The sequence below is a fragment of the Tursiops truncatus genome, chromosome 4 (assembly GCF_011762595.2).
Source record: "Tursiops truncatus isolate mTurTru1 chromosome 4, mTurTru1.mat.Y, whole genome shotgun sequence".
Lineage (NCBI taxonomy): Eukaryota > Metazoa > Chordata > Mammalia > Artiodactyla > Delphinidae > Tursiops > Tursiops truncatus.
This window is the reverse complement of record NC_047037.1, coordinates 73,865,856-73,882,936: the sequence shown is the minus strand read 5'-3', so window position 1 is coordinate 73,882,936 and position 17,081 is coordinate 73,865,856. Positions and strand designations below refer to the sequence as shown.

The window sequence follows — 17,081 nt, the reverse complement described above, 5'->3', positions numbered from 1 at the left end:
TTTTCTCCATTGTATATCCTTGCCTCCTTTGTCATAGATTAGTTGACCATAGGTGTGTGGGTTTATCTCTGGGCTTTCTATCTTGTTCCATTGATCTACGTTTCTGTTTTTGTGCCAGTACCATGTTGTCTTGATTACTGTAGCTTTGTAGTATAGTCTGAAGTCAGGGAGTCTGATTACTCCAGCTCCATTTTTTTCCTTCAAGACTGCTTTGGCTGTTCGGGGTCTTTTGTGTCTCCATACAAATTTTAAGATTTTTTGTTCTAGTTCTGTAAAAAATGCCATTGGTAATTTGATAGGGATTGCATTGAACCTGTAGATTGCTTTGGGTAGTATAGTCACTTTCACAATATTGATTCTTCCAGTCCAAGAACTTGGTATATCTCTCCTTCTGTCGGTATCATCTTTAATTTCTTTCATCAGTGTCTTATAGTTTTCTGCATACAGGTCTTTTGTCTCCCTAGGTAGGTTTATTCCTAGGCATTTTATTATTTTTGTTGCAATGGTAAATGGGAGTGTTTCCTTAATTTCTGTTTCAGATTTTTCATCATTAGTGTATAGGAATGCAAGAGATTTCTGTGCCTCAATTTTGTATCCTGAAACTTTACCAAATTCATTGATTAGCTCTAGTAGTTTTCTGGTGGCATCTTTAGGATTCTCTATGTATAGTACCATGTCATCTGCAAACAGTGACAATTTTACTTCTTCTTTTCCAATTTGTATTCCTTTTATTTCTTTTTCTTCTCTGATTGCTGAGGCTAGGACTTCCAAAGCTATGCTGAATAATAGCAGTGACAGTGGACATCATTGTCTTTTTCCTGATCTTAGAGGAAATGCTTTCAGTTTTTCACCATTGAGAATGATGTTTGCTGTGGGATTGTCATCTATGGCCTTTATTATGTTGAGGTAGGTTCCCTCTCTGCCCACTTTCTGGAGAGTGTTTATCATAAATGGGTGTTGAATTTTGTGAAAAGCTTTTTTCTGCATCTATTGAGATGATCATATGGTTTTTATTCTTCAATTTGTTAATATGGTGTATCACATTGATTGATTTGCATATATTCAAGAATCCTTGCATCCCTGGGATAAATCCCACTTGATCATGGTGTATGATCCTTTTAATGTGTTGTTGGATTCTGTTTGCTAGTATTTTGTTGAGGATTTTTGCATCTATATTCATCAGTGACACAGGTCTGTCATTTTCTTTTTTTGTAGGATCTTTGTCTGGTTTTGGTATCAGGATGATGGTGGCCTCATAGAATGAGTTTGGGAGTGGTCCTTCCTCTGCAATCTTTTGGAAGAGTTTGAAAAGGATGGGTGTTAGCTCTTCTCTAATTGTTTGATAGAATTCACCTGTGAAGCCATCTGGTCCTGGACTTTTGTTTGTTGGAAGCTTTTTTATCACAGTTTCAATTTCATAACTTGTGATTGGTCTGTTCATATTTTCTATTTCTTCCTGGTTCAGTCCTGGGAGGTTATACCTTTCTAAGAATGTTTCCATTTCTTCCAGGTTGTCCATTTTATTGGCATAGAGGTGCTTGTAGTAGTTTCTTAGGATGCTTTGTATTTCTGTGGTGTCTGTTGTAACTTCTCCTTTTTCCTTTCTACTTTTATTGATTTGAGTCCTCTCCCTCTTTCTCTTGATGAGTCTGGCTAAAGGTTTATCAATTTTGCTTATCTTCTCAAAGAACCACCTTTTAGTTTTATTGATCTTGGCTATTGTTTTCTTTGTTTCTATTTCACTTATTTCTGCTCTGATCTTTATGATTTATTTCCTTCTGCTAACTTTGGGTTTTGTTTGTTCTTCTTTCTCTAGTTCCTTTAGGTTTAAGGTTAGATTGTTTATTTGAGATGTTTCTTGTTTCTTGAGGTAGGCTTGTATAGCTATAACCTTCCCTCTTAGAACTGCTTTTGCTGCATCCCACAGGTTTTGGATCGTCGTGTTTTCATTGTCATTTGTCTCTAGGTATTTTTTGATTTCCTCTTGGATTTCTTCAGTGATCACTTGGTTATTAATAACGTATTGTTTAGCCTCTGTGTGTTTGTGTTTTTTACGGTTTTTTTCCTTGTAATTGATTTCTAATCTCATAGCGTTGTGGTCAGAAGAGATGCTTCATATGATTTCAGTTTTCTTAAATTTACTTAGGCTTGATTTGTGACCCAAGACATGATCTATCCTGGAGAATGTTCTGTGCCCACTTGAGATGAAAGTGTAACCTGCTGTTTTTGGATGGAATGTCCTATAAATATCAATTAAATCTATCTGGTCTATAGTGTCACTTAAAGCTTGTGTTTCCTTATTAATTTTCTGTTTGGAGGATCTGTCCATTGATGTTAGTGAGGTGTTTAAGTCCTTCACTATTATTATGTCACTGTCGAGTTCCTCTTTTAGAGCTGTTAGCAGTTGCCTTATGTATTGAGGTGCTCCTATGTTGGGTGCATATATATTTATAATTGTTATATCTTCTTCTTGGATTGATACCTTGACCATTATGTAGTGTCCTTCCTTGTCTCTTGTAACATTCTTTATTTTAAAGTCTATTTTATCTGATATGAGTTTTGCTACTCCAGCTTTCTTTTGATTTCCGTTTGCATGGAATATCTTTTTCCATCCCCTCAGTTTCAGTCTGTATGTGTCCCTAGCTCTGAAGTTGGTCTCTTGTAGACAGCCTATATACGGGTCTTGTTTTTGTACCCACTCAGCGAGCCTGTGTCTTTTGGTTGGAGCGTTTAATCCATTCACGTTTAAGGTAATTATCGATATGTATGTTCCTATTACCATTTTCTAAATCGTTTTGGGTTTGTTTTTGTAGGTCCTTTTCTTCTCTTGTGTTTCCTACTTAGAGAAGTTCCTTTAGCATTTGTTGTAGTGCTGGTTTTGTGGTGCTGAATTCTCTTAGCTTTTGCTTGTCTGTAAAGCTTTTGATTTCTCCATAGAATCTGAATGAGATCCTTGCTGGGTAGAGTAATCTTGGTTGTAGGTTTTTCCCTTTCATCACTTTAAATATATCATGCCACTCCTTCTGGCTTGTAGAGTTTCTGCTGAGAAATCAGCTGTTAACCTTATGGGAGTTCCCTTGTATGTTATTTGTCATTTTTCCCTTGCTGCTTTCAATAATTTTTCTTTGTCTTTTAATTTTTGCCAATTTGATTACTATGTGTCTTGGTGTGTTTCTCCTTGGGTTTATCCTGTATGGGACTCTCTGTGCTTCCTGACCTTGGGTGGCTATTTCCTTTCCCATATTAGGGAAGTTTTTGACTATAATCTCCTCAAATATTTTCTCGGGCCCTTTCTCTCTCTCTTCTCCTTCTCGAACCCCTATAATGCGAATGTTGTTGCATTTAATGTTGTCCCAGAGCTCTCTTAAGCTGTCTTCATTTCTTTTCTTTCCTTTTTCTTTATTCTGTTCTGCAGCAGTGGATTCCACCATTCTGTCTTCCAGATCACTTATCTGTTCTTCTGCCTCAGTTATTCTGCTTTTGATGCCTTCTAGTGTATTCTTCATTTCAATTATTGTATTGTTCATCTCTGTTCGTTTGTTCTTTACTTCTTCTAGGTCTTTGTTAAAAGTTTCTTGCATCTTCTCAATCTTTGCCTCTATTCTTTTTCTGAGGTCCTGGATTATCTTCACTATTATTATTCTGAATTCTTTTTCTGGAAGGTTGCCTATCTCCACTTCATTTAGTTGTTTTTCTCGGGTTTTATCTTGTTCCTTCATCTGGTACATAGCCCTCTGCCTTTTCATCTTGTCTGTCTTTCTATGGATGTGGTTTTTGTTCCACAGGCTGCAGGATTGTAGTTCTTGCTTCTGCTGTCTGCCCTCTGGTGGATGAGGCTATCTAAAAGGCTTGTGCAAGTTTCCTGATGGGAGGGACTGGTGGTTGGTAGCTGGCTGTTGCTCTGGTAGGCAGAGCTCAGTAAAACTTTAATCTTGTCTGCTGATGGGTGGGGTTGGGTCCCTCCCTGTTGGTCGTTTGGCCTGAGGCGACCCAACACTGGAGCCTACCCAGGGTCTTTGGTGGGGCTAATGGCAGACTCTGGGAGGGCTCATGCCAAGGAGTACTTCCCAGAACTTCTGCTGACAGTGTCCTAGTCCTCACAGTGAGACAGAGCCACTCCCTCTCTCTGCAGGAGACCCCCAACACTAGCAGGTAGGTCTGGTTCTGTCTCTATGGGGTCACTGCTTCTTCCCCTGGGTCCTGATGTGCACACTACTCTGTGTGTGCCCTCCAAGAGTGGAGTCTCTCTTTTCCCCAGTCCTGTTGAAGTCCTGCAATCAAATCCTACTACCCTTCAAAGTCTGATTCTCTAGGAATTCCTCCTCCTGATGCCAGACCCCCCAGGTTCAGAAGCCTGACGTGGGGCTCAGAACCTTCACTCCAGTGGGTGGACTTCTGTGGTATAAGTGTTCTCCAGTTTGTGGGTCACCCACCCAGCAGTTATGGGATTTGATTTTATTGTGATTGTGCCCCTCCTACAGTCTCATTGTGGCTTCTCCTTTGTGTTTGGATGTGGGGTATCTTTTTTGATGAGTTCCAGTGTCTTCCTGTCAATGATTGTTCAGCAGTTAGTTGTGATTCCAGTGTTCTTGCAAGAGGGAGTGAGAGCACGTCCTTCTACTCTGCCATCTTGTACCCCTTATTTTTTTAAAGTGTAAAATATTTAATTAAAAAATTCCAAGGGGAAAAAAAGAATTCCAGGGACTTCTCTGGTGGCGCAGTGGTTAAGAGTCTGCCTGCCAATGCTGGGGACACAGGTTCAATCCCTGGTCCGGGAAGATCCCACATGCCGTGGAGCAACTAAGCCCATGCACCAAAACTACTGAAGCCTGTGTGCCTAGAGCACACTTCTCTGTGCTCCGCAACAAGAGAAGCCACCATAATGAGAAGCCTATGCAGCACAACGAAGAGTAGCCCCCACTCGCCGCAACTAGAGAAAAGCCTGTACACAGCAACAAAGACCCAATGCAGCCAAAAAAACAAGTAAATAAAATAAAATTTAAAAATTCCAGGAATACATAAATATAAAAAGTAGAAGCTCCCTCATTTCTTCACTTCTTAATCCTGATATCAAAGGGTTTATTTTTAAAACTATTTGAAATAATTGCTTTCCTTTTCACTTCATAATATAACAAATGTTTATAATAGCTATATAATATTCTATTAAGCGGAAAGTAAACATTTACCAGTTTAGTCAGACAATTCTCGACATTTAGGTTATTTCCGATTGTTCACTCTTATAAATCCATGATGAACATCTTTTTGCCCACAACTCTTTCCACATATTGAATTATTCCCTGAGAGAAGATTCCCCCAAAGTGAATGACTGGGTCAATGGAAATCAACATTTTTATGACTCTTAATAAGTCTTGACAGAGTTCAAAGGGTTTTGTTAATTTACTCACCCACCCATAATCTCTTATGAGAATGACTCTTCCATCATACTCTCATCAGCATTGGATTTTGATAATTTAATAGGTGAAAAGAGTTTGCTTTGATTCACAACAATCACTAGAGAGGCAGCTTGGTGAGTGGAAATCCCTAGTCTTTGGAGCCTGACAGTCGTCATGGGGTCAGTTTCAGCTTTGCCAGTTGATATTGGTCAATAAGCTACCCGACCCTTCTGAACCTCAAGTTTCCTCATTTATAACTTAGATTATGGCATCTAACATGACTATGGTTGTGAGGATGAAATAAAACTGTATGCAAGATGCTTGGTGCCCAGGCAGGGGTAGTCTCCCTTCCTCTCCAGCTACAAGTGTTAACATTTTTCAGACCATGTGTCTTCTTGCACTTTCTCCTTAGTCAATCATCTGTGCATGTCCTTTGCCCATGTATCTCTTGGGTTCTTAGTGGTTTCCTTTCCTTTTAAAATTAATTTGTATGGGTTTAGGAATATCAAGATATATTAACCCTCATTCTGTCATATTTGCTGTAAATCCTTATTCTTTGATTTTTAATATTTTTCTTTATACACAGTTTATATTTTTTAGCATAATGTCATGCTTCTTCTCGGAGACCCCTCCTCTCTGGCATGTAATGGACAACTCTCTGGAATTCCATCCTCTAAGGTCAATACATTATGGATGTGCTCGCCCTCTCCCCGCCAGACTACACGGGCAACCCCAGGTTCAGTTCAAGGATGCCCTCGACCTGGCCAGCAGAAGTGAAAGGGGAAGCTTTTCTAAGGGTCTCAAATACAGCCTCTCTTTTCCTAGGAGGGAAATGAACGTGCATGGTGCCTTCCCAAGGAGGTCTGGTATCTCCGGGTGAAGTCTTTGGCAAAGCAGGCAGCCTTGAAGTGGCTGCCTTTCCTCTTTCACTTGTACGAAGGCCTCAGTATGTCACTTACTAAAGTGACAGAAATTGCTAGAAACACCCGCCACCCTCAGCCTGCCTTGGGCTGGATATGCCTCCCGAGCGAGAGGTCCTTGGTTCTGAGCAAGGCTGGCTTAAGCCGAGGTGGGTCTCTTCCCTCCTGGAGCATCCGGTAGCATTCTCAGTACAGTCTGTGCAACTGACCTCTAAAAATGGTATTTGTGAATGGATATGTTCTACCCTGCTATCTTCACTGAGCAACCTCCTTCCCTTGTTTTCATCTTCTAAAATTGATTCAGACTAAAAGAAGATAAAGAACTCAAGAAGGTGTAAGTGGCATTTTATCAATGATTATCTCAGGCAGAAGCAACAGAAACACACCATCAGACAAGGGTTCTTTGGGGGATACTTAAGAGCAGTAAAGAGAGGGGACAGGGGTTGGCTGTTCTAGAGGTGGAGATTAATTTCTCATAACCTCTCAATTCAAAAGATGTCAGAGGTGAGCTGGGCTTCACACTTGGCTCACACGAACACTCCCTGAGCCGTCTGGAGGAGAGTTCTAGTGAAAGGCAACTTGCCTGTGATCGTGGGAAAGAGCACATTCACGAGGGAAACGTATAATGGTGGCCCATGGGATGACCTGGGAAGAGTCTCTCTTAGACAGGGCAGGCTCACACACATACTGCTCTGTTCACTCAAGACACGTATTGTTTTCTTCAGAAATTCCTGTCCCAAACTAACCCACTGGTCCCCCGTACTCTGCAGGAAGGCATAAAAGCTCTATAGACTGTGGGACTGGTGATGCAGCCTGCCTAGATGCCTAGTTTTCTTTCTGTACATTTTCATTTTATATCTTCCTTCCCTATTCCCTGGGTGTTTCCGTTTCATCATCTGAAAAACTATGTCCAAAGTTTTTCTCATTACCAGATTAGAAACCATATGTTTAACTTCCTTGGTATGTACTGCTCTATGAACGCTTAAGAGCTTCCTTAATACTATTACTTTCCAGTAGATCAGATCAGGGCTATATTCCACCCTCCTCTGGATCTCTGCCCACACAGAACAGGGCTGTTAACACCCCTCACCCGGCCTCCACACTTCACCTGACCCCACGTTCCAATCTCCCATTCATCTCAGGGTCAGCAGGGCCCCCAGATTCAGGCCATCAGCCTCCCTCACTCCCTCCAGGTGTACCTTGTAGAGCATATAATGGTTCTTCGTCACTGCAAAGATGAGGTTGATGTTGTTTTCTGCCAATTTCTCTCCAAGCAAGGCAAGGGATGGATAGTCCTAGGGCCAAGGCAAAAGGCAAGGTTGTAACACTTCTCCCAGGCTGACACACGAGCACGTGGCTCCAACGTGTGCTCAGTAACTCATCACTTGCCACGATAAGCACCTTCCCCTGGCAGCGCCTTAATAACCACGCCCCATCAGCAGCTCCTTACTGAGAAACTGTGGGGGAGATTCTCCAGGAAAGGACCCTCTGGCACCTACGAAACTAGACTCACTCCTCCTACCCCTCCAACCCAGAATAGAGAAGTGGTGAGTGGAGGTTTCCCACACTTGGTCCGTGTTTCCATCCCTTCAGCAGGAATGGGGCAGAGGGGGGAAGTCCCCAAAAGGAGAGCCACCACGTCCGACCACCTACCGTCAACACCTGTTATCTTCCCTCTCTTCCCTAAGACTGATCTTCCTGATCTCCTTGTCCTATTTTTCCTTTTCCTGTGCCCAGTATTGGGCCTGCCAATGTCCCCTACAGGCTCTGCTCAGTCCTCTCATGGCTCAGAACGGGCAGAAGAGGCTGCTGACATTTGGACTAAAAGTTGGGCTATGGCGGGGGAGGGGTGCAGAGCAAGAAGGGAGGGAGGACACCTCGAGGCAGCTCAGCAACGTCCGGAAGGACTTTTAAGGGCTGATGATGGACGCTGGGGTCCTCATCGGTGAGCTCTACAGTTATCAGGTTGTACAGTTACGAGTTCTTTTTCCAGACTCCATTACTCTTGACCACCTCTTAAAACTGGAGAAAACAGGCTAGTCCAGGAAGAATGAGAAAGAATTTCTCTCTAGCCAAACACCAGAATGGGCTTGGGAAGGAAGAGGGTGTAGATTTGGGGAGGAAACAACTGTACAGCAAGTGTGGAAAAATCTTAATTGTTGGCTCTGGTTGATAGTTAGGTAGAGTCCACTTCACTGGCCTAGCATATGTTTGAAATTCTGCCTAAGTTCTGTTTAATCACATGGTCCCAGTGACAGGCTCCTGGGAATGGAAGGTCCTTGGGGCTTCTCCTCCCGTGTAGGACACCTGCCGCCCCACCCCTGACACGGATGGAACTCAGGGCATCAGGAAACCCATTTCTAGAAGTCAGGAAGTCTTGTCTTTGCTGGTCTTGCCCCATAACTTCTATCCCAGTTTTTGGCTCTGCTGGAACACAGTCCTCTCCCTCGTGCAAAATCACCTCTCCCCTTTGAGATCCATCCTGTCTCGCCAGGTCACCTCTTCCCTCGACTAAACACTCCCCATGTGGGGGCACAAAAGCACAAAGCTACAGAAATCCCTGAGAAATGGTCTAAGTTAATGACGAGGAGAAGTTCTAGAAGCCCAGTTGAAGAAGATGGAGTAGAGACCCAGTCCCAAGAATGGGGTGGAGAGTCGGTGAGTAGAGGTCCAGAGGAAGGTGGCAAAGGCCGGCGAGGTCTCGGACCATAGGCGGGGCGGCGGGAGCGGTGCTGGGGTTCCCTGTCCTCACCATCTGGTTGGAGGCAGTGTACTCGTTGTCCTCATTCAGGTGGCACTGGCCGTCGTGAGGCTGCACCAGGCCCCCCAGCTTTCCGTCCAGCGCGATGTGGGGCACGTCGTCCGTTGTGAACACCAGCAGGTGCAGCGCGTCCTTTCGCCAGCCGATCTTCTCCTGAGGGACAGATGGGTGTTAGGCCTTCCTGGCTGCCACCCGAGACTGCCCTGGGGGAGCCTGCCCCTCCCTGCTCGACTCTGTACCTGACAGCCACTCCCCTTGGACGCCTCCCCTTTTAGCCTCCCCTATAGTTCCTTCCACAGAGCAGCCTTTAGTAGCCCCCCAACCTCCCTTCAACACACTCGGCTGGCTGCCCTTGTCTAAGATGACTGGTAAGTGATCACTTCAGTCCCCCAAGTAGACACGAATCACTCACAACAGAGTGTTCTAATGACCGACAGACAGATCTGTCTTTGGAGGATTTGAGAAAACCGGCCATCTTTCTGGTAGAAGTAAACCACTCCAATCACGAACTGAACTAGTCTGGTAGTTAAGGTCAATCAGACTCGCTCTTTTCTCCCTTTACTGCTTCACTGTATGCAATGTATCCACTCTTCAGACAGAGGCACGGCTCAATACGAGCTACCTTGCAAGGGAAGGACTCTATTTTTTCATATTTAGACACCGTGGCCCCGATACTACACAAAAACACTCCCAGTCATTACTAGTAGGAGCAGCTAGACCCTGATACAGGGCAACAAAAACTGGGATAGGGTTGCCTTCATACCAGTAGTGAAAGAGCATCCCAAAATACGTGGGTAGCAGGATGAATACAGGAAGGGTTTAAACACCGCTGGGTTATCTACACATGTACACTTGACACTGAAATAGGAGACTGGATTCACAGACTTTACAAGTTAAAAGCTATCACCTTATGGCAGATAAGGGATTGAGGGTATCATCCTCTCTTTCTTATCGCCACAACGATGGATAAAACAGCCTTCAAGAGGTATGATATTTTCTCATTTGCTCCGAAAGCAGCGTGGAAATAAGTCACAAAGAGTCAGCGTAACACAAGGAAGAAAAGGCAGTTTGAAAAGAAGCCAGGGAGGACTGAAAGCCAGGAGGCCAGCTGTGAGCAAAGAATTCACCTTTGGGGAATCAGTTTCCCAGACTCTCAACGTTCATCCAACAGACAATTACTGACTTCCTACCACATGCAGTCCCCATGGAAGGCACTGGGTCTAAGAAACAGCCTGTTCCAGACCTCAAAAAGCTTGCAGTCAAGTGGAAACACAGCTTTAACGTATCACAATAAGCATGCTTTTTAACATCTTTATTGGAGTATAGTTGCTCTACAATGGTGTGTTAGTTTCTGCTTTACAACAAAGGGAATCAGCTATACATATACATATGTCCCCACATCTCTTCCCTCTTGCGTCTCCCTCCCTCCCACCCTCCCTATCCCACCCCTCTAGGTGGTCACAAGCCACCGAGCTGATCTCCCTGTGCTATGCGGCTGCTTCTGAGAAAACCATAATTCAAAAAGAGTCATGTACCAAAATGTTCACTGCAGCTCTGTTTACAATAGTCAGGACATGGAAGCAACCTAAGGGTCCATCGACAGATGAATGGATAAAGAAGATGTGGCACATATATACAATGGAATATTACTTAGCCATAAATACACTTTTAACGGAAACCCGGGGAGGAGGAGAGAAGGCTTCCCAGGGCAGAGGAAATGTCAGCTGAGCTGAAGGTGAAGAGGACCCTTCAAGGAAACTGGAAGAAGAAATGACAGAGGAGGCAGAAGTTGGGGTGGGGAGTGGGTTGCTCTAGGTGCTGGTAAAGGCACAATGACCAGGCCGGGCACGTTTTCAGAACCCAGAGGAAGCAACCTAGAAGGTCCCTAACACAGATGCATTCTAAGCTGTGACAAAACTAATCTACGGTATTAGAAGTGGAGATGAGTGTGTTCTCTTGGAGGCAGGACTGGGTGTCTTGAGAGGGGGTGTTAATAACTGGAATATATGGAAAGACAATGAAAACTCATCAAACAATTTTGAAAAACAACAACGAAGCTGGGGGATTCATTATCTAAGGCCAAGACTTATTATAAAGCTACAATAAGTGAGACTGTGTGGTACTGACAAAAGGATAGACACATAGACCAGTGGAACAGGATAGAAACCAGAAATAGACCCACACATACGGTCAATTCGATAGAAGGTATTGGAATAATTAGACATCCATATGAAAAAAAAATGAACCTCAACCCACAGCTCTCACTGTATACAAAAATGAACTCAAAGTGGATCACAGACCTAAAACTATAAAACGTCTGAAGGAAACAAAGAAGAAAAGCTTTGTGACCTTGGTAGAGGCAAAGATTTCTTAGATGATTCACAGGATAAAATTTTGATGAATTAGACTCTGTCAAATTAAAAACATCTGCTCTGGGCTTCCCTGGTGGCGCAGTGGTTGAGAATCTGCCTGCCAATGCAGGGGACATGGGTTCGAGCCCGGTCTGGGAGGATCCCACGTGCCGTGGAGCAGCTGGGCCCGTGAGCCACAACTACTGAGCCTGTACGTCTGGAGCCTGTGCTCCGCAACAAGAGAGGCCGTGATAGTGAGAGGCCAGTGCACTGCGATGAAGAGCGGCCCCCGCTTGCCACAACTAGAGAAAGCCCTCGCACAGAAACGAAGACCCAACACAGCCATAAATAAATAAAGTGGAAGCCTGTCTACAACAAACATTAAAATACAAGAAATACGAGCTTTCTTTAAAAAATAAAATAAAAAAATAAAAACATCTGCTCTTTGAAAGATACCACTGAGAAAACGAAATGACAAGACACAGATCGGGAGAAAATGTTTGCAAAAAATAAAAATCTGACAAAGGACTTGTATCCAGAATGTATAAAGAACTCTCATAGGCCAATAACAACACAAACAACTGAACTTTAAAAGCTAGAGACTTGAAGAGACATTTTACCAAAGAAGAGATATGGATGGAAATAAGCACATGAAAGGATCGTCAACAACATTAGTCATTAAGAAAGTGCACAGGGCTTCCCTGCTGGCGCAGTGGTTAAGAATCCACCTGCCAATGCAGGAGACACGGGTTCAAGCCCTGGTTCGGGAAGATCCCACATGCCACGGAGCAACTAAGCCTGTGCGCCAGAGCTACTGAGCCTGTGCTCTAGAGCCCACGGGCCACAACTACTGAGCCCACGCGCCACATCCACTGAAGCCCCCGCGCTCCAGAGCCCACGCTCCGCAACAAGAGAAGCCACTGCAATGAGAAGCCCGCGCACGGCAACGAAGAGTAGCCCCTGCTCACCGCAACGAGAGAAAGCCCGCGCACAGCAATGAAGACCCAACGCAGCCAAAAATAATTAATTAATTAAAAAGACAAGAAAAGGTGCACATTACATTCACAATGAGATGCCATTAGATAGCTATGCCAATGGCAAAAAAAAAAAAAAAAAAACAGCCCTGAAAATACCAAGTGCTGGAAAGAATGTGGAACAATCACAACTCTCATAAATTGCTAGTGAGAATACAAAATGTTTTGGCAACTCTGGAAACCAGTTTGGCATATTCTTATAAAGTTAAATATACAATGACCATCAACTCAGCAATCCCACTCTTTGGTATTTATCCACGAGAAATGAAAGCTTATGCTCACATAAAAACTACTATGCAAATATTTATATAACAGCAATTCGTGATCACCAAAATTTAGAAACAACCCAAATGTCCATCAGGTGGTGAATACACAGACAAACGGTAGTACATCTCTACAATGGAATACTACTCAGCAAGAAAGAGGAACAGACTGCTGATACACACAACTCGGATGAATCTCCAAAGCACTAGGTTAAGTGAAAAAAGCCTGACTCAAAAGGCAACTTACTGCCTAACTCCATTCAGAAGATATTCACGGAAAGACAAAAATAGAGGGACAGAAAACAGATTGGTGGTTGCCAAAGGCTGACTGCAAAGGGAGAAGTCAATAACAGACGGGTATTGGGCAACTTTCTGAGGTGACAGAAATTACCTCTATCTTTTTTTTTCATTTCTTTTCTTCATCTATATGTTAATTGTCGGGGTGGCTCTAAGTTGTTATACCTAAAAAGGGTGAATTTTACTCTATGTAAATCATCCCTCAATACACCTCACTTTAAAAAACGCTTAAAGAAGTATATACATCTTTTGACTCGATGATTCTACCGCAGGAGACTCTATCTGCAAGAAGTATTCTGAAGTACGCACGGCAGTATTTTTACTAATAGTGACAAAACAGGAAAGAGGTGACTACCCTACCAGAATACGGGAACGGTTAAGTAAACCGAGATCTCTCCTTTCCACCATTAGAAATTATGTTCATAAAAAGTATGAAATTATATGTAAACATGTATAATATAAAGTGAAAAACAAAGAATACAGTACTGTAATTACAGTGTGATTACAAACTATGGAAGAAACAGGCATCACTCTCCACTAAAAAGAGAACAGAGGCTGAAACGAAATATACCATAATGATGTTGGGATTGAGATTAGAGGCAGTATCTTTTTTTTTTCCCCAAACTATCTTTAATAAGTGCTACTTTTAAAAGACTAGGCTTTGAATGCTGGCTCTGTCATTTAACTTTTTCAGCCTCCTTTTCTTCCACGCCAGCTTCTCAAGGGGCATGCAGGAACCTAAGGAGGGTGACAGCAAGCAGATAGAATAACGTGGAACTTGGAAACTTGAAAGTGGGCATGGGAGCTTTTTGTCACTACCAACTACCTGTGTAGCTTTGACCACAATTATTTAACACCTCAAAGTTTTTTCTTGTTAGTAAGACAGGAATGATAATACTTAACATTTATTGTTCACCTCCACTATTCCATCACATCTTCACTGCAACCCTTATGAAGGAGGTAATACATTGTCAACTTGCAGATGAGGACACCGGTGTTCAGAGACATTAAGTCACTAGCCCAAGGTCACTGAACCAGTAAGGACCAGAGAAGTCAGATTCAGAGGACCTGCCTCTTATCCGCAAAGCTAACTACCCAATCACATAGGGAGAGCCGAGCGTGTGTAATCATTGAGATAGTTCATCAAAGTACTTGGCAAGCTCTCAACTAACGACTGCTGATCCAGGATAAATGTTTGTTGAATTGGAATATTGCATCTGAAACAGAAATAGCTCCACAAATGAAGAGTAGCATGGCTTAATAATATTAATTCTGTCTTCTCCGAAGTGGACTCTTGTTATGTAAGTGACGTTAACAAACTTGGCCCAGAGGTCGGGCTGCACAGAATGAGATGCTTATTCATTCACTCAGCCTTTTGGGCTTGGAGATTTTACAAGCACTGACTCCACAGAGAATTTACAATAGAACTAATTTTCCTACTGTCTGCTTGGACTATCTTGAAGTCTTAAGTTCTGTATCCACGTTTGGGGCAGAGATCAGTAGTGGGAAAGTGGCTTTTTCTTTTTTTTAAAGGAGTAACTACAGAATGGAGTGTGGCATGGGGGCCAGCATACGAGAGCTTTGGCACAGACGAGGCTGAGTTCAAGGGTTTGTTTTTTGAGACCCTAAGTCAGTCACTTCATCTCTCTCAGCCTCAGTTTCTTCCTCTGTAAAATGAAGATAATCCTACTTCGCAGGGTTGATCCTAGGTTAAGAAGTATTTAGTACATAAGACACACTAAAAAAGGGGTCTATAGTTACTACTCTCAGACTAGTAATAACTTTTACATTCCTTCTCGTCTCCTTTTGCTTCTTGATGTGTGAGGCTCCACGGTCACTACAGGGACCATGAAGGCTTACACACCGAAAAGTTTAAAAGCCTTGTATTAATTAAAACCACAGTGAGATTCTACCACACACCTAATAGAATGGCTAAAAATTAAAAAGACTTGGCCACATCAAACACTGGGGGAGATGTGGAGGAAACGGAACTGGCGGACACTGCCCATACGGTTCTAAAATGATACATGTACTTTGCAAAACAGTTTAGCAATTTCTTAAAAAGTTAAACACCTACCATATGACCCAGCCCTCCCACTCTTAGGGACTGACCCATGAGAAATAAAAGCCTACGACCACACAAAGGCTTGAACACATTTATAATAGGCTCCATTTATAATAGGCAAAAACTACCAAATATCCAAAACAAGCCAGATACCCATCTACAGGTGGATGAATAAACTGTGGTGTATCCACACAAGGGAATACCACTCAGTAACAAAAGAAGCGATCACTCCTTAGCACAGATGACACTCAACAGCACACATGAATCTCAGAACAGTTGTTCTGAGTGAAATAAGCCAGGCCAAAAAGAGTATACACTGGATTTCTGAAGTTTTAACGAACGCAAACTCATGTGTAGTGACAGAAAGCAAAGTAGTGGCTGCCTGGGGAAAGGGGGCAGGAGACGCAGGAGGGAGAAATGACAAAGGAGCACAAATACTCTTTTTGCGGGGGAGAAGGATATATGTTCGTCATCTTGATTACGGTGAATATATATCTCACGGGTATGTATAAATGTCAATATTTGTCAAATTGTACACGTTCAATATGTGTAGTTTATTATACATCGATCATACCTCAGTAAAGTTTTTTTCAATAAAGGCTTGGTGTGCTCAGAAAGTCATTCAAATATAGTAAATTAGATGACCAGACTGAATGTCAATACTGTGCTGGGAATACCAGTTATGCATATTCCTTTGTTCGGTGGCAGTGCCCACAAAGCAGCTGGGAGTGTGGGCTCGGATGAACGGCAGACATCAGTTCATGCCCACGTCTTCCCTCGGCTTGTCTTTATGACATTGGGCATGTTAATCAATCTTTCCCAGTCCCAGCTTCTCAGCGATAAGATAGAGATAATAGGGCTTCCCTGGGGGTGCAGTGGTTGAGAGTCCGCCTGCCGATGCAGGGGACACGGGTTTGTGCCCCGGTCCAGGAAGATCCCACATGCCGGGGAGCGGCTGGGCCCGTGAGCCATGGCCGCTGAGCCTGCGCATCTGGAGCCTGTGCTCCGCAACGGGAGAGGCCACAGCAGTGAGAGGCCCGCGTACCGCAAAAAAAAAAAAAGATAGAGGGCAGAATAGGGTTGTTGAGAGGATTAATAGGGTTGTTGAGAGGATTAAACAAAGTGATACACAAAGAGCACACCCCGCTCCTCAGTACCTGCAGGCAGTAAACAGTCAAGAACCGACAGTGATTGTCCTCAGTATTTCCATGGAGCCGAAAATCTGTGACTTAAATCCAGAAACACATGATCTTATTTTTGGATTGTAGGGTTACGGGTGATGTTTATTTCCTTTCTGCTCTCTGCATTTTCTAAATTTTTAGATTGAATGTATTCTCTTTTTATACAAAACTATTTTAAGAGGAAAAAAAGACAGACTGATTTGTTTAGCTAAACTTTTCTCCAAGTCTCTGGGTAAAAACAAGATTTTTAAAAGCCAATCTCCTAAACATGACAGAGGTCAGCCCTCAGATGAAAATGTCACGAGTGGGCGGGACGGAAAGGCGCTGGACTCCGAAGCCAGAAATCCAGCATCTGGCCGAGCCTGCAGTGTACCTGCCTCCTCTTCAGTCAAATCTGCATCAAACCCACCACAAGGTCTGTTCCAGCTGTCCAACTCCCAGTTCCCACGTGCTCAGGTGAGCCGCGGACACAGGTCACAGGACTCGCCTCGTCTGTTCCAGGCGCTCAGTGTCTGGTTCTGCAGCCCTAGTATGCCTCTCCGTCATAAATAAACAGGCATCCGCATACCCCTGGCCTCTCCTCTGGTCTTAATGCTCTCAGGGAAGAAATGCTCTCCCTCCCCAAGGAAACGCAGCCCCCAAATCCCACCCTCTCTGGAGCACCGTTCCATCCGTCAATTTCCTCTGCGTCCTTTCCTTGTGCCTGAAGATATGCTCACGACCCACTCTAATAAACACTCTGTTTTTGACCCAACATCTCTCATCACCTGCTAGTCGTAGAGGCAGACTGGCTGCCTCTATTTCCTCTCCCCAGCT

The 17,081-nt window shown here is 43.5% G+C and overlaps 1 protein-coding gene across 1 annotated transcript in view; it reads right to left on the bottom strand.

Moving 5' to 3' along the window:
• LOC117312091 (integrin beta-5-like) overlaps positions 1-17,081 on the bottom strand; it is a 77,507-nt gene that overhangs the window by 24,140 nt on the left and 36,286 nt on the right. Inside the window, exons 6-7 of the mRNA XM_073804644.1 lie at positions 9,066-9,227; positions 7,513-7,608 (exon numbers count right to left, since the gene is read on the bottom strand). Of these exons, the coding sequence (XP_073660745.1) occupies positions 7,513-7,608; positions 9,066-9,227 (258 nt within the window). The remainder of the gene's footprint in view (positions 1-7,512; positions 7,609-9,065; positions 9,228-17,081) is intronic.